The sequence below is a fragment of the Macrotis lagotis genome, chromosome X (genome assembly GCF_037893015.1).
Source record: "Macrotis lagotis isolate mMagLag1 chromosome X, bilby.v1.9.chrom.fasta, whole genome shotgun sequence".
NCBI lineage: Eukaryota > Metazoa > Chordata > Mammalia > Peramelemorphia > Peramelidae > Macrotis > Macrotis lagotis.
In genome coordinates, this window is record NC_133666.1 from 672355446 (window position 1) to 672379179 (window position 23734).

General features: G+C 44.9%; 1 protein-coding gene across 10 annotated transcripts in view; it reads right to left on the reverse strand.

Annotated features, from left to right (window-relative positions):
- ATXN2 (ataxin 2) overlaps window positions 1–21562 on the reverse strand; it is a 108623-nt gene extending 87061 nt beyond the window's left edge. For 6 of the 10 annotated variants that reach the window (XM_074205719.1, XM_074205722.1, XM_074205723.1 and 3 more), the window contains exon 1: window positions 21184–21497. In XM_074205719.1, coding sequence (XP_074061820.1) covers window positions 21184–21413 — 230 coding nt within the window. In that variant the 5' untranslated portion in view covers window positions 21414–21497. Of the gene's footprint in view, window positions 1–8008; window positions 8452–20686; window positions 20873–21183 lie in introns of those variants that run through there. The other 4 variants (XM_074205725.1, XM_074205726.1, XM_074205724.1 and 1 more) reach the window with 4 other exon arrangements.
- Between the last annotated feature and the right edge of the window lie 2172 nt (window positions 21563–23734).

The following is a 23734-nucleotide window of genomic DNA, read 5'->3' on the forward strand; positions in this document are numbered from 1 at the left end:
TCAGTGCAATAATCGAGGACAATTTAAGGGGATTTGTGGTGAAGGAATATATATATATATATCCACTGGATATATTGTATATCCAGAGAAGTAAGTGTGGAGTGTAAGTGAAGACCAAAGCATATTCTCTTCAATTTTTAAAAGGTGTCTTATGTATGACATAATTTTGCTATCTCTAATGTTTGTTCTTCCTTTTGGATCTGATTCTTCTCTCACCAGCACGTTCAATTTTGATATATGGCAGGGGGAGGGAAGGAAGGGAGAAAAACCATAAAACTCAAAACCTTACCAAAAAAATATTGGTAGAAACTACCATTGTATGTATTTGGAAAACATAAAATATTTATGTAATTTTTAAAAAGTACCTGGAAGAAATGAAGTGAGAAATACAAAAATGTTAAATGAAAAGCTAGGGAAAATGGCAAGAAAAATTAACTCAAAACAGAAGGTAAAAACCTTATTAAAGACCTGAACTCCTAGAAAATTAAAATAAGCCAAATAGAAATAGTTTTAAAAAAGAAAAAGAAAAATCCGTCCCTGCACCTTACAGATGAAAGGAACGTCAGAGCTAAACAATCTTCGGACCATTCAGCAGTTCCCATCAATGTACCAATAAATAGTCATGCAATCTTGAATTAAGTCACGTAACCACTTTGAGATTTGGTTTTCCTAATCTGTAAAATGAAACAGCTGGACTGAATAAAAATCTCTCACTTCTAAAGTACAAAATTCTTTCCCCACAGCATCTCTGATAATGTAAGCATCATCTCCCCTTACGAATGAAGAAACAAGCTCATAAAGGTTAAGTGATTTGTCCAATGATCACACCAAGTGGTGAGGACAGGGTATGCACATATGTCACTTCACTTCAAGACTAGCTGCCTTAGAGGACCTAAGACTCCTTCCAGCTCTAAAAATATTAACAGCAGAATCCACACCTGTTATTTCTCCTTCCCAAAACAAAATCACCATCTAGTGGGGAAGAGGGTCACTGCAGGCGGGCTTTGCCCTCCACTCAAACTGGAGGAAGCCTTCCTGCTCTGATGGTCACTATTCAGCTTCCAAGAGCATTCGCTTCCCAAAGAGTCAATTTAGCTCTAAGTGCTGTGTTATGTGACACAGTCTGAAAAACAAAAGATAAATAAGGGCAAGAATAGGTATGGAAGATTGTGCTGGGTTTGAGCAAAGGTGGATAAACTGGTGAAAGGTCAACAATACAAATAAGAGCACCAAGGAGAAAACAACACAAGAAACTGTCCTTCACGTGTATGGAGGGGAAATACCAGATTACAGAAGGCCTTCAAAGGAAAACAGACTGTCAACAAACATGAAAAAACCCTTCAAATAACCAATAAAGAAACAGATTAAAACAAAGTTTTCACCTCACCCCCCCATCTAATTGTCAAATATTGTAAATTTTGAAGGCTAAAGCTAAAGATCTATTAGTGTATTATTGGTTTATAGAACTGTAGCTTAGCAGAGCCACTCTGGAAAACAATTTGAAAAAAAGGCAAATAAATAGTATATAACTAACCTTTGACCCACTGATACCAATACCATGTGTATGTCCCACTAGGCACTCTACCACCCAAACAAGGAAGTAGCAGAAAAGTTCTACAGATATTAAAATATTAATCTCTCTTTTGTAGTAAAATACTAAAGAAATAAGTAAAAAAATTGTGGTATGTAAATGGAATGGAATATATTGCCTTACAATGGGCTATAATTCTACCTTTTTTCATATCCAGTAGTCCTTCCACCAGCACCCAGAAGTAGTGGGCACATGGTAAGAGGTTCAATGAATCACCAGGGTCCCTTTCTCCCGATGGCTGGGGGCTGAGGGGAGTAAAAAAGTAGCCCTAAACACTACCCTTTTCTGGCCCAGAACAGACAACTCCCAGCAGGGAGCACATTGAGAAGGAGAGCGTTGTGGTGTCCTGGCATCACCCACAGAAGGGCTAGGCCAGCCAGGACAGCTGCAGGAGCCTTTCCAGTTTGAGATGCAGTTGGGTCAGGCTGCCAAGGAAGAAGGCAGTACAAATGAGGCAGACAGAATTAGTGGAGTCCAAGTGCCTGACTTTTTTTTGCACCTTTTCCCCACAGAAACACCATCATGACTTTCTTCCTCTCACATTTCCAGAAGGTAAATAGCTTAAATTCCAATTTCATCATAATATTTCAACTAATTAAGTATCTTCTACTGTTTCTTACCTTTTCCTCTCCTGCTGTCATACCACTCAATCTGAATGTATACTTTTCTTCACCTGATAAAGTCAATGACTTGCCCCCTGTTTGGACCAATTTCCTACACTGAAAAATTGAATGAAGATAGTAAAGAGTAAATGAATGTCTGTTGTATCTTCATTTACTCTTTACTAAGTGCTTATTACATGCTAAACACCATTCTAAGCCCTCGGAGAAAAAAAAGCTCAGGGAGCTTACAATCTAAAAAAGGAATAGGAAACATTATACAACATAATGAATAGGAGACTAAACAGAATACCCAAGAGCACACAAGGGAAAGGCAATGGAGAGGTCAAAGTGTGACCAAATCAGAGGTGGCTCCCAAGAAGGGAACACAAGTCAGCTAAAGAATGGATAAAAATTCCAGTCAGTGACAATGGGGAAGGTGTTCCTCACCGAAGCATCTAAGGCAATTAGGTGGAGGAGTTCTTGCTAAGTGGGTCACATCTGGGATTATTTAGCAACAGGGTAGAAAGAAAGAAATCAGCCCAAAAGACAGGAGACTACCACCATAATGGTGGGATGAGGACCGTGAAAGGGGAAATTGAAGAGAGAGGCACATTGGATAGCTGACTAGAGACAAAAAGGAAGAGGGATGAAGTGCAAGGTTGGGAGTTAAGAATAAGGGGAAGACTACTTTGGGGGACAGACAGGTTCCACTTTAGATGTGCTGATAGACACACCAGACAGTGACCCCACAGAGGCTGCTGGAGATGCCAGTCTGAAATCACAAAAGAAAATCATGACTGGATGGAGAGAGAAAAGAGCAAGAGTATGGGTTTGTCCCACAGCACAAAGCACAGTGTATGCAACCAGGAGGAAGCCTATCCTTGCCAATCTGCCCCCTTTAATTCTTCCTATATAAGAGCCCAAAGCAGCAGTCAGAGTGAAATGATCAACCTGACTCAGCAGTCACTTGACCCAACCAGAGGCCAATTCCCATGGCCTTCAAACATTTCTGAGTTCTACTCCATGAGATCCAAGCTTCAATGAAGAGTGTTGGCTGGCTCTGAAAAATCATGATTTTTTTTTTTGTTGACTCTGAGTGCTAGGCTCAATACCAGGCCTCAATTTTTATTCAACTACTATGAACTTCCAATTGGTTAGTCTTGAAATAACCACTTTTCTCCTCAAAGCAGAAATTCCTTTGCTAGGAACCCAAAAAGACGAAGAGAAGGATAAAGCCTGGACCAGAATCACAGATGTAGAGCTGGAAGAATGTTACATGTCAGTCAGTGCCAGAGCATCTCCTAGATGAAGTTTTCAAGACAGTGTATTTTACAGGGAAAAAAACTCAAATAGCATCAAATTTAGGATAAAACTGGTTTTCTTGTGAAGCCCAGTTATTTCTAGTTCTGGAGGACAGGGGGTGGAGCCAAGATGGCGACAAGAAGGGATCCAGTCTTAGGAGCTCTCTGATAAAACTCATAAACTATTTCTAGTTCTGCCCACCACCTAAGCAACTTAAGAGCTGACAGGGTTTTTACATATTACCTAGTCAAAGAATCAGCTCCCCTCAAAGAATAATTCTGCTCCCTCTTTCACATAATAGGACTGGGAAATGGAACAGATCTGCAATTTCATTGAGAGTAAACTCTTGATTAAGGAAATCCCCACTACCAATGCAAAGATGAGATCTTCTCTTCAACTGAAAATGTCCAGAGCACTGAGAGAGACTGCGACCTGTCTAGGATCACACAGCCAGAGTCAACATGTGTCAGAGGCAGGACTAGAATTCAGGTCTTGGGTGTTAATAGTGGATAGACTACTGAGTCTGGAGTCAGGAAGACCAGGGTCCAAATCTGACCTCAGACACTAATAGTGTGAAGCACTTTGCCTCATCACCCAAGGTTGTTGTGAGGATCAAATAAGGTAATTATCTGCAAATCAGTCAGCGCAGAGCTTGCTTTATAACTATGGTTCCTTTCCTCTTTCCTTCTCTCTCTCCACTCTTCTGCATTGCCTCTCAATATGGTAGTCTTTCAATTAACTAAAAACAACTGTGAAATATTCCAAACTCCTCTCAGCAACAGGCCAAGCATTCCCTGTTCACGTCTCAGCTACCAAACTTAGGATGCTTTTTTTCAGTGGGACTATGTTCTTTAAGAACAAGGAGGACTGGAATCTGGAAGACTCAGGGTCCAATCTCCACGGGCAAGTCATTAGCCTTTCTTGAGTCTTATTTTCCTCCTCTATATTACTGTAGACCACAGATTTAGAACACTCAGGAAGGAACCTGAGTGTTCAGCTAGTCCCATCAACTCCCCCCTTGTACAGATGAGGAAAAAAAAGAGAATGAATGAAGTTCAGTGACTTGCTTCAAAGTCACACTGTTGTTTTTGAGTACAGTGAAATAATAATGACTAGCACAGCTGGAACTAAGACGGGGAGAGGAAGGTGTACTGGAAGGACATGACCTTTCTTCTACAGCAGACCACATAGTAGACTTCTGGGGACCAGTGCCAGTGAACTAGCTCCCAAGAAGAAAGGCAGGCTTCTCCACTTCACCCATCCTACTGCTTCCCTGAGATGTTCCATGCTCCATGTCATACAGAAATCAGATAAGCTTATCTTCTAAATATTCATCCAAGTCATCAAAAAAAAAAAAAACAGTTGAGCAGGACATGGTCAAGGACAAAGCCCTAGCCACTGTTAGTACTCAACCATTTCTTTTCAGACGCAATATGAACATAAAGATCTATTTTCCTCTTGCCACCAGCTGAGTATTAAGAATGCTTAATAACACAATCAACTGCAGCATAAGACAAATATAAATCTAGAACATCAGAAACATAATCAAATTGGCTAATGAGAAACCCTCAGACAGTGGTTCCAATCTGTAAATTTCAAAACTGTTCTTGTTCATCCTAAGAGAATCAAGAATAAGGTCTTATTGGGGCAGCTAGGTGGCCCAGTGGATAGAGCACTGGCCCTGGAGTCAGGAGTACCTGAGTTCAAATCCGGTCTCAGACACTTAATGACCTAGCTGTGTGGCCTTGGGTAAGCCACTTAAACCCATTTGCCTTTCAAAAGAAAAAAAAAACCTAAAAAGAAAGAATAAGGTGTTATGTTCATGATACAAATACAATTCTCACTCATATTTAAAATTTCAAGGTCACTCAGTTGCCAAAAATAGGAAAAAACAAAATTTGTTTCCACACTAAGTAATCTAAACATTTTGGGGTGACTAGGTGGTGCAGTGGATAGAGCACTGGACCTGGATTCAGGAGGACATGAGTTCAAATTTGATCTCACAGACACTTAATTACCCGACTGTGTGACCTTGGGCAAGTCACTTAACCCCATTGCTTGCAAAAACAAAAACAAAGCAAAAAACATTTTTAATGTTAAGTGCAAAGGTGGAATGATAATTTACAAATCTGCACTTAATGTTTTATATGAGTTCACATTTATGTAGAACTTTCTTCACAACAATATTGAGTTTGGTAGCAAAGTATTAAGTTTAATTTGTCCACGGTAAAAGTTGGTAAAGCATCAATCAAAAGTAAAGCAGGCTTACTAGATCCAAAAATCAATGCTCTTTTGCTAATTTTTGTATAAAAATACATATTCCATAAACAAGAAATTCCAAGTTTGTTATATCTATAATACAAAAAAATTCAAATAATTAATGCAATAGAAATATAAGACAGGAAACCATTCAGATTTAGTAACTTTCTAAGTAATCAATCAGATATAAATACAACTACCCTCATTGTTGAGGGTATTATTTAAAGTATCTAGGTTTATCTGTAAAATAAGAGGACCAAATGATTTTTGAATACAAATCTTATCCTTCTGCAAAACTCTTAACCTTTCATCTTCAAAATAGGTTATGACTGTAGTACTATCTCATAAGGTCACTGAAAGGAGCAAATGAGATTGGGGTAAAACTGCCCACAAAGTGCTATCTAGAAGTTCAACTGGTTGCATCACATGCATTCAGGATCACCTCAAGATCTGTTTACTAATTTTTCTTTTTAGTAAACATTGAAATACCTCTCTTTGCTAAAATTCATGCCCACAAGGCTCAAAAGTAGGAAAGGGAGTTGAGTTAGTGTGAATGGAATTAGCCTTACCTAGATGTGCTAATTCAGGAATTTTTTAAAACTCTACTAAATCCTATAGTGGGGAGCCAAGATGGCAACAAGAGAGGATCAGGTCTTAGGCGCTCTCTCATAAAACTTCTAAACTCTTAAACTAAATTTTCGAGAGACAGAACCCACAGAGGGACCCAGTGAGGCAGCTCTCCTACTCAAGGTAACCTGGAAAACAGCAGAAAGGCTCTGCTCCCCGGGGTCGGAGGGGCAGCCCAGCCTGCCAGAGCCAAAGAACTTCAGCCTCCCGGAGGCAGCCCCAGGGCGCTGGGAGCCGCGGCTCACAGCAAGGGGGGAGTCTCCTGAGCTGCACCCCTGGAGCACTGCGCACAAATTGAGGAACTAGGAGGGGAGACTGCAACCTCTACCAGAGTGAGCAGGTAAAGCCCAGCCCGCAGGGCACACAGCAAGCAGCATGGCCAAGGCAGTCCAGATCCAGGAAACAGAAGCAGGCGGAGCAGGTAAAGCAGGAGCCCCCAGGGCATGAGCCCATTGAGCTGAGGGAGGGGAGTGAAGAGAGACTGCAGAGCTCTGTCCTGTCCCTGGAACAGGACTCTGGGGCTCTGACCACATTCAGATCCTGATCACAGTCTAGGCCCCCCCACCTCAGCCCCGTGGCAGAGTGGGGCGCATATGGTCATTCACAGACCAGGAGGGAGGAAAGAGCCTCACACACTGAGACCCTTGTGGGAGTGTTCCAAAAGCTCAGGAAACACCCCCAAAACAGGCTAAGGCTGGGAAAATGAGCAGAGAAACAAGAGGAACACCACTGAGAAATATTTTGCCTGTGAGTCCAAGAAGGATCAAAACACTCAGTCAGAAGATGAGGAAGCACAGGCTCCTGCATCTAAAGACTCCAAGAAAAACAGAAATTGGGCTCAGGCTATGACCGAGTTCAAAAGACTTTGAAAATCAAATGAGGAAGTTAGAAGAAAAACTGGGAAAAGAAAGGAGAGAGATGCAGGAAAAACATGAAAATGAAGTCAGCAGCCTAGTCAAGGAGATACAAAAAAATGCTTAAGAAAATAGCATGCTAAAAACCAGCTTAGGTTAAATGGATAAAACAGTTCAAAAAGTCATTGAGGAGAAATATGTTATAAAAAGCAAAATTGGCCAGATGGAAAAAGAGATAAAAAAGCTCTCTGAGGAAAACAAATCCTTCAGACAAATAATAGAATTCAGGGAGATTGATGAATTTACAAGAAATCAGGACTCAATACTTCAAAACCAAAAGAATGAAAAAGTGAAACATCTCACTGAAAAAACAACTGATATGGAAAAGAGATTTAGGAAAGATAATTTAAAAATTATTGGAATACCTGAAAGTCATGATCAGGAAAAGAACCTTGACATCATTTTCAAAGAATTACTACAGGAAAATTGCCCTGATATCCTAGAAGCAGAGGGCAAAATAAAAATGGAGAGAATCCACAGATCCCCCCGAGAAAGAGACCCAAAAAACAAACTCCCAGAAATATTATAGCCAAGTTCCAGAACTACCAAGTCAAAGAGAAAATATTGCTGCCAGAAGGACACAGTTCAAATACCATGGAGCTGCAGTCAGGATCACACAGGACTTAGCAGCAACTACATTAAAAGCTCGTAGGGCTTGGAATAAAATACACCAGAAGGCAAAAGAGTTTAGAATGCAGCCAAGAATGAATTACCCAGCAAGACTGAATGTCCTCTTCCAGGGAAAAAGATGGACTTTCAATGAACCAGGGGAATTTTCAAATGTTTCTGTTGGAATGGCCAGAGCTGAACAGAAGGTTTGATCTTCAGGTACAGGACTCCGGTGAAGCATAGAGAGTGGAGGAGAAGGGGAAATATGAGGGACTTAATGATGAACTGCATGTATTCCTGCATAGAAAAATGACACTGATCATACTCATATGAACCTTCTCAATTAACAGAGCAGGTAGAAGGATCTTTTATAGATGAAGCACAGGAGGAAGCTGAATTTGAAGATAAAATATGGTGTAAAAAATGGAGTCAAGAGAAAAAAAATGTAATGGGAAAAAAAAAGGAGAGGGGGAATAGGCCAAGATATTTCATATATTAAGATTTTTCTTTATTACAATGAACTATTGTAATGATATGGAAGGGGAGAGGCAAGGGGGAATGAGGGAACCTTTGCTCTCATCAGAGGTGGCTAGGAGAGGAAACAGCAAATATACTCAATGGGGTATAGACAACTGGAGTAAGAAGGAGGGGGGAGCAGGGGGAAGGGGTGGGGATGTGAATAAAGGAGGAGAGGATGGACCATGGGGGGGAGGGGAGAGTGGTCAGATATAACGCATTTTCTTTTTTACTTCTTGCAAGGGGCTGGGATTGGATGGCCTATCCGGGACCACAGGGCCAGGTGGATGCTGGGCCTAAGGGGTGGTATGGGGGCTCAGGGCTTCTTGGCCCCAGGACCAGGGATCTGTCTGCTGCGCCACTCAGCTACCCTACAGCAGAGTCAGAGTGAAAGGAGAGAAAATATAGTACATGGTAGTGGAGAAATAAGAAAGGAGGGAGTTGCGATCAGCAATGGCAAGGGTGGAAAAATATGGAAGTAACTTTTGTGAAGGACTTATCATAAAGAATGTGATCCACCTGTGACAGAGTTGTTGGTGTTGGAACACAGACTGAAGTACATTTTTTATTATTATTTTTTGGGGAGGGCAGGGCAAATGGGGCTGGATGGCCTGCCTGGGGCCGTATAACAGGGTGATCGTTGGGTGTCTGAGGCCAGATTAGGATCCGGGTGCTCCTGGCTAAAGGGCCAGTGCTCTGTCTGGCACCCAGCCACCGCTACTATTATTACTATTTTATTTTGTCTTTTTTTTCTCTTTTTTTTTTGGTTTATGCAGGGCAGTGGGGTTGACGTGGCTTGCATGTCACACAGCTGGATGACTGTTGGGTGTACGGGGCCGGATATGGGTTTGGGTGCTCCTGCTTCCAGGGCTAGTGCTCCATCCATTGTGCCACCTGACCATACCTACAATTATTACTATTATTTTTAATTTTAATTTTTTCTCTCCCCTTTATCACTCAAGTGAGTCTATATTTTTGGGGGGAGGGGTATCTTGTTTACTCTTAAACAAGAATATTTTATTAATGTATATGTATTTACTTATTTGTTTATTTATTTTAGTGTTTTTTGCAAGGCAAATGGGGTTAAGTGGCTTGCCCAAGGCCACACAGCCAGGTAATTATTAAGTGTCTGAGACCGGATTTGAACCCAGGTACTCCTGACTCCAGGGCCAGTGCTTTATCCACTGAGCCACCTAGCCACCCCTATTTTATTAATGTATAAAATAACAGTTTGTACAAAATGATAATAAATAAATATTAAATAAATCCTATAGTGATGGGCCACCCTAGCACTGAATTGACAAGGAGTTCTCCAAGATTTGGTCAGTGAAGGTCTACTTGTGGCAGGACCTACTAAGTCGGGGGCTTTTAAACCAAACCTTCTTATGAAGTGTGCATCACATTTTAAGAGCACTTTAGACTTCAAGAACTTCACCACCAGACTGACAACCTATGGTGATGTATTTTTACACACTTGATCTTAAAGAATATCTTCTTAGAGAGGAATGGGAGCCTGCATCAATACAGGAAGCACCTATACAAAGAAAAGACCTAAAATTATGGGCTGTTATTTTATTTTTAGTTTTTGCAAGGCAAATGGGGTTAAGTGACTTGCACAAGGCCACACAGCTAGGTAATTATTAAGTGTCTGAGGCCGGATTTGAACTCAGGTCCTCCTGACTCCAAGGACAGTGCTCTATCCACTGCGCCACCTAGCTGCCCCGCTGTTAACTTTTAAAAGCAGTTCTGCCTCTTTACTCCCCTAATAGGAAAGAGTCCTAGATTAGGAATCTAAGAAATTGATTTTAAATCCTAACTATTGTTACTTGTGTTAACCTTGGGCAAATCCTTTCCTGGGCCTCAGGACTTCACCTTTAAATTAAAAAGTTCAGCTTAGGAGACTTCTAAGGTTCTCTTTTATTACAGAGCATAGATTTATACCTGGAAGGCATGAAATAAAAGAGAACTTTAGAAGTCTCCTAAGCTAAACTCTTTATTTTAAAGGTCAAGTCCTCAGGCCCCTCCTTGTACAGCTAAGGAAACTACATATCTGTGCTACTTAAACAAAGACAGTAGGTACCAATAACTTTTTGAATCCTTCTACCCTAAATCTATGTAGGCTCCTATTATGGTCTGCAGGATGCTTCAGCTACAATATGAAAATTTTCTGTTTCCTCCACTATAAAAAATGAGGATTAGTAGATCTCTTTCAAAGACTTATGATCCAGGGGCAGCTAGGTGGCACAATGGATAGAGCACCAGACCTGGAGTCAGGAGTACCTGAATTCAAATCCGGCCTCAGACACTTAATAATTACCTAGCTGTGTGGCCTTGAGCAAGTCAGTTAACTCCATTGTCTTGCAAAAAAAAAAAACTGAAAAAAGAAAAAAAAGGTGCTTCATCAAAAAGAACAATTATTTAGCTTTTGGTACACTAAGAAATATTTTCTGAAAACCATTCAATCTGTGATCACTTCCTTTAAAGTCCTTTCCAACTGGTCAAAGGTGAATCTAAGTAAATCACAAAAACTTTCTCTATCACTCAGATCAATATCCCAATATCTTGAGGATATGAAGAAAAACAAAGACCTTAGATTGATTCCAATTTAAGTGTGTTACTATTCTTAATTCTTATATATACTTTTCCTAAAAGAAAGTAGTTTCTTTCTTAATATTCCTAAAAGAGGGTTTTGCTTGCATCTGCAAAACTGAGGGAAGTCTAATTTTCAAATGAGAATTGGTCAAGCAAGAACTGGAGTTAGATGCAAATCTGAACCCTAACTCTCTTACTTCCTAGTTGGTGACCCTAGGCAAGGCATTTCATTTCTCTGGGCATCAGTTTCCTCACTTATATTAATTGATTCTATGTAATTCTCTATATATTTAGTAGGAATATCATTATATAAAATTTTTTACTTTGTAGAATGTATCTATTGTGCTTTTGCCCACATTATAATGAGAATTATAAGAAAAAAATTGCATAGAAATGGGAGTTTAGTACAGACTTGCTGTGTTCACAAATTCATATTTCATCTAGGGAAAATATTTAGGTGGGAAGGAAAAAAAAATTAGCTTAGACCTGTGAGTTTGGACAAGTCAATTAGCTTGTCCAGGTTTTTATGTTCTTCACCTAAAAAAAAGATTGAGCTAGTTACTATTCTTAAAATGATTAATGATATGGATATTTTTAGGAATACTCAAGTTTAATACTTTAAAAAATAAGACCAAAGAATACCCTTGAAAGGCCTAGAATGGGTATTTCCTCTAGCACACCCTATGATGCTCTTAAGAGAATCCATAAGGGCACATGCCTATATCTTACCAAAGGCCCAATATAGCTCAATAAACATTTTAAGTAGGTGCACGAACTCAAAGACATACAGAAATTATTTATGGGGTAAAACTGCCCACAAAATTGTAAATCTGCTTTTTTTTTTTAGGTTTTTGTGAGGCAAATGGGGTTAAGTGGCTTGCCCAAAGCCACACAGCTAGGTAATTATTAAGTGTCTGAGATCGGATTTGAACCCAGGTACTCCTGACTCCAAGGCCCGTGCTTTATCCACTATACCACCTAGCCACCCAACTCTTTTTTTTTTAGGATCCTAAATCTGCTTTTCTTAAGCAAGCCTCCACCTTCATAAAAGATCATGCCTCACACTCACTGAAAAAATAAGAGATCATTGTCCATTCTCTTGGACAGAGAACCAATAATAGTGGGCATTCGTATTGTACTTCAAGGTTTGTAAAATGCTTTACCTCATTTGTTCCTCAATGACAGCCCAGGGAGGTAGGTGTCATTAGTCAGTTCTGCTATGAAAAAGGGGAGGGGGGAAGGGAAGAGGAAGAGAAGCAGTAAGCTAAAACTAGAGATATGTGTTCCTAAAAGTCACCACACTATGCAAAATTGAGCAATAAAAACCACAAGGCTTATGGGAAAAACTGGGTGAAGTACAAGACTTGAAAACATGAGTGAAACATTTTTTTAAAAAAGATATGAATCTTAAGGGAAGTACATTTTTATACATTTTTAAATTATTAAGAAATATATAAATACTACAAGAAAAAGTGGCAGTGTCCATGGCCTGGGTCTACTTGATCCCAAGGGTGCCAGGATGGGGGCCTGGCTTGGGTGCTGGCAAAGTCCCCAGTTTTGGGAGATGAGCCTGGAAAAGCCTTATAGCTCCTATTGCACCAGAAGCTATAAAATACACATCTCCATCTCGAAAAAACCTGAAGATTGCTTATGGAAGAATTGGAAGTTTAGAAGTTATTGTGAAGTGGTGCAATATAATATGCTCTGGCTGTTTTTTTTTAATAGAAACTCAAATAAGCAAATTTAAAATTCAAATTATCCTCAAATTGTTCCCTAATATATCAATAAGATTAGAACAAATTTGCATTTCCAAAACAAGCACTATTGCAGAACTGACTTTTTCAAGCTGAAGAAACAAGCTGAGAAGGGTTATGCTTTCTTTGCCCAGAGTCACCTAGGGTATAAGTTAGGATTTGAGCTCACATCTCCCTGACTCAAAGTTTCATGCTCTCTCTTATCCACTGCACCACCTAGATATACTTCTTAGTGAGAACAGTCTCTGAATCCTAGATTCCATCCCTTCCCATCTCCTCTCTAATCTTCCAGCTCTCCCATTCCACTGGCTCCTTCCTTACTATGTCAGTTTTCCTCCTTTCATAAAAAAAATAATAATAAAATAAAAAACACAAAAACCCTTCATTTGAACTCCATTATAACTAAACGCTATTATGAGAACATGTACCTCTCATCCCTTCCCTTGCATGAGGCACGTGTGCGCTGAGTAAATTACATTATGTGGAGCAATACATTTAAATGTCTATTAAGTCAAAAATTTTGGTTACTTTAGCTCAACTGCTTCCCCTCTTCTTTTCTTTTTTTTATTCTTATAAGGAATAGCTCACTATGTAGGGGAAAGAAATAAAGATGATGTATAAACAAAAGTCATCTTTAATATTTTTAACCTTCACTTGACCTTGTCCATTCCCTCCCCCTTCAAGATCTTCCTTTACAGAGCCAAGTTCCTAGAAAATCTCTATCTCTTCTTGCCTCTCTTCTTTCTTCAATCTGATTTTGAACAAGAACTCTTCAATTAACTCAAATTGTTTTCTCTATGGTTACCAACAAAATCTTAATTGAGATTTTCTTTTTTCTTTTTACAAGGGGATTTATCACTGGATAGGATCCTGATGGTGACAAGGAAACATATATCAATAAAAATAAGAGAATTTCAAAATAAGTTAGTCTGGTTAAACTGTTAGTGAAAAAGCAAATTTCAATTATCATAAAACAATAATACAATTGAAATTTAGCAGGTTCCCCTCAGAGGATTTTGAAATAATACCATTTAGTCGAAACAACAATTCTAGATAAAGGTATATAAAGTTAGAAATTTCGAAATATAAAAACCTTATTACTACAATAAGAAAATAATTCAACCAGAAAGGACAATGATCAATGTTGGAAGGGATGCAGAAAATCTGGGATGCTAATACATTGCTGGTGGAGCTGTGAACTCATCCAATCTTTCTGGAGAGTAATTTGGCATTAAGGGCAACAAAAATGTGCATACCCTTTAACCCAGCAATACCACTACTACTGGGTCTATACTCTGAAGAGATGATAAAAAAGGGTAAAAACATCACTTGTACAAAATTACTTATAGCAGCCCTGTTTGTGGTGGCAAAAAATTGGAAATTAAGTGAATGTCCTTCAATTGAGGAATGGCTTAACAAACTGTCATTTATGTATGTCATGGGACACTATTGTTCTATTAGGAACCAGGAGGGATGGGAATTCAGGGAAGCCTGGAGGGATTTGCATGAACTGGTGCTGAGAAAGATGAGCAGAACTAGAAAAACATTGTAAACCCTAACCTACGTGGGGGTGATGATCAACCCGGATGGACTGGCTCATCCCTTCAGTGCAACAACCAGGGACAATTTTGAGCTATCTGCAATGGAGAATACCATCTGTATCCAGAGAAAGAATTATGGACTTTGAACGAAGACCAAAGACTATTACCATCAAATTAGAAAAAAAAAAGCATTATATTATTATGTAATTTTACTATCTTATACTTTATATTTCTTCCTTAAGGATATGATTTCTCTGTCATCACATTCAACTGAGATCAATGTATAACATGGAACCAATGTAAACACTAACAGAATGGGTTCTGTGGGGGGTGGGGGGAGGAAAGCAAGAATGAGGGGAAAATTGTAAAACTCAAAATAAATAAAATCATTCTTAAAAAAAAAAACCTAATTCTTCCACAGTGGTAGTTCAGCCTGATGAGGAATGGGTGGGAGCAAGCATTTTATTAAGTGCCCACTATGTTCTACAAATTCTACAAATATACAACACCTTGGGAGATGTTATTTTCCTCCATTTTTACAAAACAAAACTGAAGCAGGAAAGAGAAGTCACACACTTGTTAAGTTATCTGAGGCTGTTTTGAACTCAGGAGTCTTCCTTAAAAGTAGCCCAGTGCTATCTATTGCACAACATGATTTTAAAAATGGCTCATAAAAATATTTTTTCAATGGATCTAGGATTTCCCTGGTGCATGGAGTATACTCCCTCTACCAATGAAGTGGGTTGGCAACAATGAAGCAATTTTTTAGCTTGGACAACTAAGCGATTCTTCAAGTCACAACCAACTCTTCCAGACCGTTGGGGTTTTTCTTGGCAAAGATACTGGAATGGTTTTCCATTTCCTTCCCATCATTTTATAGATGAGGCAGACAGGGTGGTAAAATGACTTGCCCAGGATCACACAGCTAGTTAAATGTCAGAAGCTGGCCTTCCTAACTCCAGGCACTCCATCCACTGTACCACCAAGCTGCCCTAAGACTTGACACCCAGTATACTTCACAACTAGTAAAATGTTAGTATTAAAAATGGGACTTTGCTTCAGGGAGGATTTTATGGTCAATGAAAGATTTTTGCAGTTTCCAAAGGTAACCCAAACTGTTCTCCTCCTGTTGCTTGTCTGGAGGACCTGAACACAAACAAGCTCAGACATCCTCTCCAAATAAAGCTTCATATTAGAGCTTCAGCTCAACACTATCTTCTAAATGAAATAACTACAATTACCAATGTTTTTTTTAACACATAGCAAACCAACCCAAATTTGCATTTTGGGTAAATGAACATGCAAACTGATACTGTGTCAAGATTCTTAGTTATTTGCAGTTTTGGTTTACCAGGTTTGCATACCATCCAATAAGCAAGAAGGCCAAAGACCCCTCTCCAAGCATTGAAGGGCTGGCTCTATCAGGAGCCAAACCCTGAGAATACATAGATAAATGCAATAGTCCCTGCCCTTAAGGAGCTCTGATTCTATTGGGTGAACCATGGGTCTGGGATTCCTAGGACACTCCAATGTAGCAGACAGAATCCTCTTGATACCTGCCTATCCCATTCTATTTCTTGTCCATATCTTGTCCCCCTCTTTCCATAATCTGTCCACCCATTATGCTAATGGCTGGCCTCACTTTTCTCTTGACAAATCAAGGAAAGAAACATTAGGTTATGTGGAGTATCCATTTTTATCTTTTCTCACCATGTGATCAGTCATGTCCTTAATCCAACTTTTTTTCTGGAAAATATTCTTTAATCTGGTTCTTCTTGGTAATTCCATATTTGTTATGTATTACAGCCCGCTCCCACCCACCATGCTGTCTTCCACTGAACCCAACTCATTTTTAAGTCCATGACTCACAGTCAAATATCACAGGGAGTAGAACGGTGGTATCATAAAGCTGGAGTTTTATTTCATGTGAAGAGCATGGTCAAGAGAACTCTGCAGGGTATCTGCCTGCTCTTCTCCTGTCCAGTTCTGGGCCCAGACAATGAGGGCTGCTGGCAGATGGGCCCTCTGCTCTAGCCTGGCGATCTCATACTCTCTAGATTCAATCATCATCTCTCTGCAGATTATTCCCAGTTTACAGACCAAGCAGGTCTCTAGCTTCAGTCCCACAGCTACAACTCAAGCAATCTAAGATATTGGAACTCTTCTTCACCTCCAATCTTTCCAAAATCTAGAACTTCCTTACTCCCATCAAGGGACCCACCACCCTGCCAGTCACTGGGGTTTGTCTTCCTCCACTTCTCTCTCAATCCATCTACACAGGTAAGCCAAACCTTGTCCTCTCTGCCTTTCCAGCATCTTCCTTTTCCCTCTCCTCCTTCTCTATTCCCACCTACTACTGCAACAAGCCTTCTCAATGATTTCCCTGCCTCCACTCAGCTACCAGTCATTTTCCTAAAACCTGGTTCTGACAAGGTCATTCTCTCTCTTCTCAATAAACTTCCTTGGCTCTCAACTACCTCCAGGATCAAATTTAAAAATCCTTTCTGTCTTGGCAGTGTGGTTCACATCCAGCCTCAGACACTGACTAGCTGTGTGCCTTAGAAAAGTCGTTTAACCTACAGTTTCATCTTTAAAAAGGAGATAAAAAAGAGCCCCATCCCCACAAGGTTTGGGGAAAGATCAAAGGATACAGTACTTGCAAATTCCACTTCCCAGGACAGAGTAGGTGCCTAAAATATGTATTTTCACTGTTCCTCCCAAACCTCATTACATCTCTTGTCTCAGTGCTTTTTTCCTGTCTTGTTTCCCTTGCTTGGAATACTCTTCCTCCTCATCTCTGACCTCTGGCTTCCTTCAGTTCAAAGGCTGCCTTCTGTAACACCTTTGAGTTTTGCCCCTTCCCTCTAAGGTACATGTTCTATATTTATCTTGTTTGTGCCTACCTACTGACATGTTCTCTCCTCCATTCATAGGAACAGTAATAGTTAACATTTGTACATGACTGTGCTAAGTATCAAAGAATTATTATCTTTTTATGATCCCCATTTTAAAGATGAGCAAACTGAGGCAAATCAGTGTGAAATGACTAGCCCAGAGTCCCATAGGTAGAAAAAACACCCAAGATTATTTTTGAACTCAGGTCTCCCTGTCCACAGGCCTGGCACTCTAGGTAACCTCCACATTGGCAGGGAAGGTCACCAGTCTCAGTACTCCTCCAGAGGCAACTGAATCTAGTCGTCAGATATGAATTAGTTTGACTGGAGATGATCCAGAATGTGACACAATCAGGGTTAAGTGACTTGTCCAAGGTCACACAGTTACTAAATGTCAAGTGCCTGAGGCCAGATTTGACCTCCTAACTTCCAGACCAGTGTTCTCTATCTATTTTGTCATCTAGCTGGTCACACAATAAGAGCAAATAAAATTTTGTGGATTAAATGCATTTTCCACAATATGGACAAAGGATAAGGACAGTCTAATTTCTATCATAACTGACCAGCCTTTTTTTACTTGGGGAAATTGTGAAGAAACTTGATGCATAAATGTTTTAGTTCTTTTCCCAACTGTGCATGACACAGGTTCTAACTGCATAGAATGAAAATTCATTTGAATGTTAAAGAAATAATGGCTATAATTTCTGTGTTAAGAGAAACATCAACATTTCCTTTGCTAACAAGTGCTTCCATTCATACCCTTCATTATCTAAATGCCAGTTAATTTTGGAATAATCTTTACATCTAAATACTAGGTAAGCACACAAACCACAACCACAGGTACAGCACCCTAGTATAAGCACACTTTAACAATGTGGAGTAGTGGGGCAGCTAGGTGGCGTAGTGGATAAAGTACCCGGAGTACCTGAGTTCAAATCCAGTCTCAGACACTTTTAATAATTACCTAGCTGTATGGCCTTGGGCAAGACACTTAACCCCATTTGCCTTACAAAAACCTAAAAAAAAAGTTTGCCTTACAAAAACCTAAAAAAAAAAAAAGCGTAGTAAAAGGCATGAACAGAGGTAACTTTCAGTATTTTTAAAAGCTGTCTAATTTAAATACACAAACTTCACTAGCATTTTAAAAAGGAAAGTTAAAAATCTTCTAACTTGCTTTAACAATTTTTATTTTTGAAGCTGCAAGTCCTTAGGAAAAAGAATTCTTAAAAGTATTGAAGACAAAAATCCCCTCAAAGAAAAGATGTTGGATGCAGAGGACTCCCTAAGCCAAACTACTTGGTATACAGGAGGTGACTGTGCCCCTCCTGAAAAACCCATCAGCCCAGGGGGAGCCTCTTAACCACTTAGCTGTCTCCAGCATGCCATGAATTTCAAAAGGACTCTCCCCTGAAAAGCTTTAAATCAAGTCCAAAAAGACACAAACTCCTTGCTGGTGGATTATAGCTACTAAACATACACCTTGAAATAGAGCACAAATAAAACCATTGACAAGAACGTTCAGACCCCAGCGTTCCCAGACTCCCACAGCCCCCTGGAAGGCCTCGAGCCGGGGCTTCTGCCAACTTGAAGGAGAAAGTCTCCGCCCTTTGATACAGAGTCCACAGCCAGGCTGACACCAGGGACATCAAACATACATTCGAGCAGCTCTAATGGTGAAGAGCGAAGCCGGCTGGAGCCTATAAATGCAGACAAGGATTCCAGAACCTAAGACAGAACTCAGAGCACACAAACTCGAGGACCAGAGGGAGTCCTCCTAAGAGCAGAAGGGAACAAGCCCATCTTAAGGGTTTCTGCTGTTACACTCTTCCTCTCCTTTGACCCTCACAATAACCCTAGCCCCACTCTACATGTGAGGAAATGGGGTGGAAGGGAGAGGAGAGAAACTAAGTCACTTGACAGGGTCACCCCACTCCAGACACTGATCCCTCCGTAGGGTCTTAGGCTTCTGGGGCTCCTTAAAGCCCCTAGAGTGAAATAGAAAATTCTGTTTGGCTTTTAAAGTCCCCAACAAGCCGGCCTGCTCCTACCTTTTTCAGATGCTTCTCCTCTTCCCTCATGAGTTTTCCCCCCAGGACTGCCCCCCATGCCTAGAGTGCTCTTCCTCCTATCTCTTGTGTTCTGGCTTCACTGGCCTCACAGCTCAGCTTAAGTCTCAACTTCTGTAAGAAGCCTTTCCCAGGGGGCGGCTAGGTGGTGCAGTGGATAAAGCACTGGCCCCTGGAGTCAGGAATACCTGAGTTCAAATCTGGACTCAGACACTTAATAATGACCTAGCTGTGTGGCCTTGGGCAAGCCACTTAACCCCATTTGCCTTACAAAAACCTAAAAAAAAAAATGCAAGCCTTTCCCAGAACCTCCTTAATCATCATGCCTTGCTCAGAGCCAGAGCCTAGCTTCATTTGTCCTGTACACCCTAGTTTGTTCAGTTATTTGCACATGGGCAGCTAGATGGTGCAGTAGAGAAAGCACCAGCCCTGGAGTCAGGGGTTTTGAGTTCAAAACAGTTCAGATACTTGACACTTACTAGCTATGTGACCTTAGGAAGTCCCTTAACCCTGAATGCCTCACGTCCAGGTTCATCTGCAGTCTTCCTGATGGAACCCAAAGTGAGGCTGTGGACTTAGCCTGGCAGCCCCTCACTCAAATCCAGCTCAGGAGTCTCTCATGGCATCATCCCCTCCCTGACCTCATGGTCTTCATGATCTTCACTTGCAGGTAGTCTCCATTTGACTGCATTGTCTTTGGATGTCTTTGGATGCTCTGTGCCTGCTACCCAGCAGATCTGAACAGTTACAAACTGATTCTCTTGGAGGTGGGAGTCTAGGGGTGTAGAATGTTGATATCCATCTAAGAAAGTAATCACTGCTACCCTTGGATTTTAGTAGTAAGATGGAAAGGAGGTGATGAACGAAGAGGCAAAGACTAAAATGTAGAAAAAAACTGCTGTCCATACAAAAGGGATCAAATTTTTAATTAAAAAAGTCTATGGAACAAATGACAGGCAGAAGCACTTAATTCTGAACATAACAGTAAATGCCGAAATATTCATGTTGATTGTACTTTACTGTTTCAAACTGCTCTCTAAAGGATTCTGCAAACTACTCCAAATCCATCCTAAAGGGAGCCCTGGCCCTGGAGTCGGGAGGACCCGAGTTCAAATCGGACCTCAGACACGAGTTCCCTAGCTGCCTTGAGCAGGCCACTTAACCCCATGGCCTTGCAAAAGTTAAAAAAAAAAAAACCAAAACAGAGTAACCCCGTTTTAAAGGTACAATTGTAGTCCGCGGGGAGGGCTCAGGACAACACATAGGAACACGTAAGATCTACAGTGAAGGCTGCTCACTGCGCTGTGAAGGAAACGAAAGCCACTCCAATTAAAAATAAAACCCTTCTTTCCCAAACCGAAGTTGTCTTTTTCAGAGAAGCTCCACCGCAATGTGTCGGGCTCGGCCCTTTCCACTTACTGGGTCTAAAGGTCAGCGCTCCGCGGGCTCAGCTCCAACTTACGGCCGCGGCCCGGGGCCCGGGGCCGCCGAGGCCTGGGAGGGCGGCCCAGGCGCGGCCCCGGGCTGTGGGGGCCTCGGAGGGTCTCCCGGCCGGGCCCGGGGGCCGAGGGTGGCACGGATGCGGCCCTGCCCCTCCCCCCGGGGCTGCCCGGCTCCGAGGCGGCTCCCCTCGGGACAAGCTCTGGAAACTTCTCGGCCCGGGCCCGGGCCCACTTGCCGCAAGTTCTGGGCGCGCAGGACGGGCCTCCCGGGCCCGGGCCGGGCCGCCCCCCTCCCGGCCTCCCGGGCCCGGCCCGGGCCGCCCCCCTCCCGGCCTCCCGGGCCCGGGGGTGCCCTTGGGAGGCCCCGGCCCCCTCCCCCACGCCGGGCCGGCCCGGCCCGCTGCGGCAGCGCCTCCCGCCTCCCCGGCCCATCCCCCCGCCGCCCCCCGCCCGCCCGCGGGGCCCCGCACCCACCTGCCCAGGTTCTGCCGGCCCCCGCCGCCGGGCGAGGACGAGGAGGCCGCGGACGAGAGGCCGCCGGGCTTGCGGGCGCCCCCGGCAGCCGTGGCCGCCGGGGCCCCGGGCGCGGGGGGCTGGGCCGGGGCCGGGGCCGGGGGCAGCGCCGGGGCGGGCGGCGGCTGCGGGGGCTGCGGCTGCTGCGGAGGCTGCGGCGGCTGCTGCGGGGGCTGCGGCTTCAGGGACATGCTGCCGAGCGGCCCATACACCGGGGGCAGAGCCGGGCCCGGGCGCCTGCCGGGAAGCGAGGCCGGGGCCGCGGGGCGGGAGGCCGGGGCCGCGGGGCGGGAGGCCGGGGCCGCGGGGAGGGAGGCCGGGGCCGCGGGGAGGGAGGCCGGGGCCGCGGAGCCGGAGGCCGGGGCCGCGGGGAGGGAGGCCGGGGCCGCGGGGCGGGAGGCCGGGGCCGCGGGGAGGGAGGCCGGGGCCGCGGGGAGGGAGGCCGGGGCCGCGGGGAGGGAGGCCGGGGCCGCGGGGCCGGAGGCCGGGGCCGCGGGGAGGGAGGCCGGGGCCGCGGAGCCGGAGGCCGGGGCCGCGGGGAGGGAGGCCGGGGCCGCGGGGCCGGAGGCCGGGGCCGCGGGGAGGGAGGCCGGGGACGCGGGGCCGGAGGCCGGGGCCGCGGGGAGGGAGGCCGGGGCCGCGGAGCCGGAGGCCGGGGCCGCGGGGAGGGAGGCCGGGGCCGCGGGGAGGGAGGCCGGGGCCGCGGAGCCGGAGGCCGGGGGCGGAGCCGGAGGCCGGGGCCGCGGGGCGGGAGGCCGGGGCCGCGGAGCCGGAGGCCGGGGCCGCGGAGCCGGAGGCCGGGGCCGACGAGGAGGAGGAGGGGCCGGCGGCCGCGAGCCCGAGCCCGAGGGAAGGGAAGGGGCGGGGTGGGGAGGGCCGGGGGCGGGGAAGGCGCCCGCCCGACCGACGACACCGAGTTGCCGGGAGCCGCCGCCGCCGTTGCTACCAAAACAGTCTGAGGCGGGCGGAGGGAGGAGGGAGGAGGGAAGGGCCGGCGGGGGGAGGGGGACGGGGGCCCGGAGGGGACCTGCCGCGATCGGAACGCGGGGGGCGCCGGGGAAGCCGCGGCGGCGGAAGGATACCTCCCCGGCCGCGCGCGCCCGCGCTGCCCGCGCCCGCCGAGCCCCCGAGCCCCGGGGCCGCAGCCCAGAGGAGCGGCGGGTCGGGGGACCGGACGGCCGCCGGGGGCCGCCGGGGCGGCGCGGGACGAGGCGCCCACGGGGTCGGGCCGGGGGGGATTCTTTGCCGGAAGTCGGAGGGGCCGGACAGGAAGCAGAACGTGAGGCGGCGGGCCGGAGCCGGAGCCGGAGCCGGAGCCGGAGGGGCGCACGTGGGGCGGCCCGGCCCGGCCGGCAGCGCGGGGGGCGGGGCGGGGGCGGAGCCCGGGAGGCCCCGCCCCCTGGCACGAGCCGAGCGCCGGGAAGGGGCCGGGGTTAGAGGCGCCCGGCCGGGGGGCGGGGGGCGGGGAGCCCGGGCCTGGGCGTCCTCCTGCAAGGGCAGGCCTCGGCCAAGGTCACGCGGGGACGCCGAGTCCTTGAGGCCGCCCGGCCCTCCTCCCGGGGTCCTGCGGGGTGCAGGGCGCCGCGGAGCCCCAGCTTTGCCTCCCGCCGCCCCGCGGGACGAGCACGTGGGGGCGCCCCCGGGGCCCGGAGGGGAAGGGCCGAGGCCCGAGGCCGGGCTGCGGCCAGGCCCGGTTGGCCGAGTGTGACCAACCCATACCTGCCAAGGAGCCTTCCCAAGGAAGAGCCTGAGGCCGGGGCGGCCGCGGAGCCCCCCGCCCCACGCTGTCCTCCAAGGGCATCTGGGCCCAGGGGCCAGCCAGGAATCCGGAGGGCCGGAGGATGGGAGGCAACCTGGGTGAAGAGACTTGGCCAAGGTCACACAGCTAGTCAGAGTCAAGGGCCTGAGGGAGCGTCCAGACCCCATCCTCTTGACTCCAGGGCCAGAGCTCTCTCTCCACTGCACCCCCTGGTTGCCCCCAAAAAAGACATAAAAAAAGGAAAAGGACTTAATACATATAAAAATATAGAAGCTCTATTAGCGGTAGCAAAGAATCAGAAATTGAGGGGATTTCTATCCATTGAGAAGTGGCCAAAAACCTGCCCTGGTGTAAAGGGAAATGAGCAAAACCAGGAGATGGTTGTATATAGAAACAATATTGTTTGATGAACAACTGTGAAGATTTAGTTAAGGATTTGCGATGAAAAATGCTGTCTCCCTCTCCCAAGAAAGAGGTAGAGAAAAACCTGGTGAAGTCTGAATGCATATTGAAACTTTTTTTCATTTTCTCTTTTTGGTCTGTGTTTTCTTTCAGAACATACTAACATGGAAATCTGTTTTGCATGACTGAACATGTATAACATCAAGTTGCTTGCCTTCTCAGTTTGGGGGGGGAGGAGAAAATTGGCAACTCAAAAAATTTTAATAAATGTTAAAAATTGTTTATACATGTAATAAGAGAAAAAATAAAATGTTAAATTCCCTGAAGGCAGGGACCTTTTTTTTTAAGGTT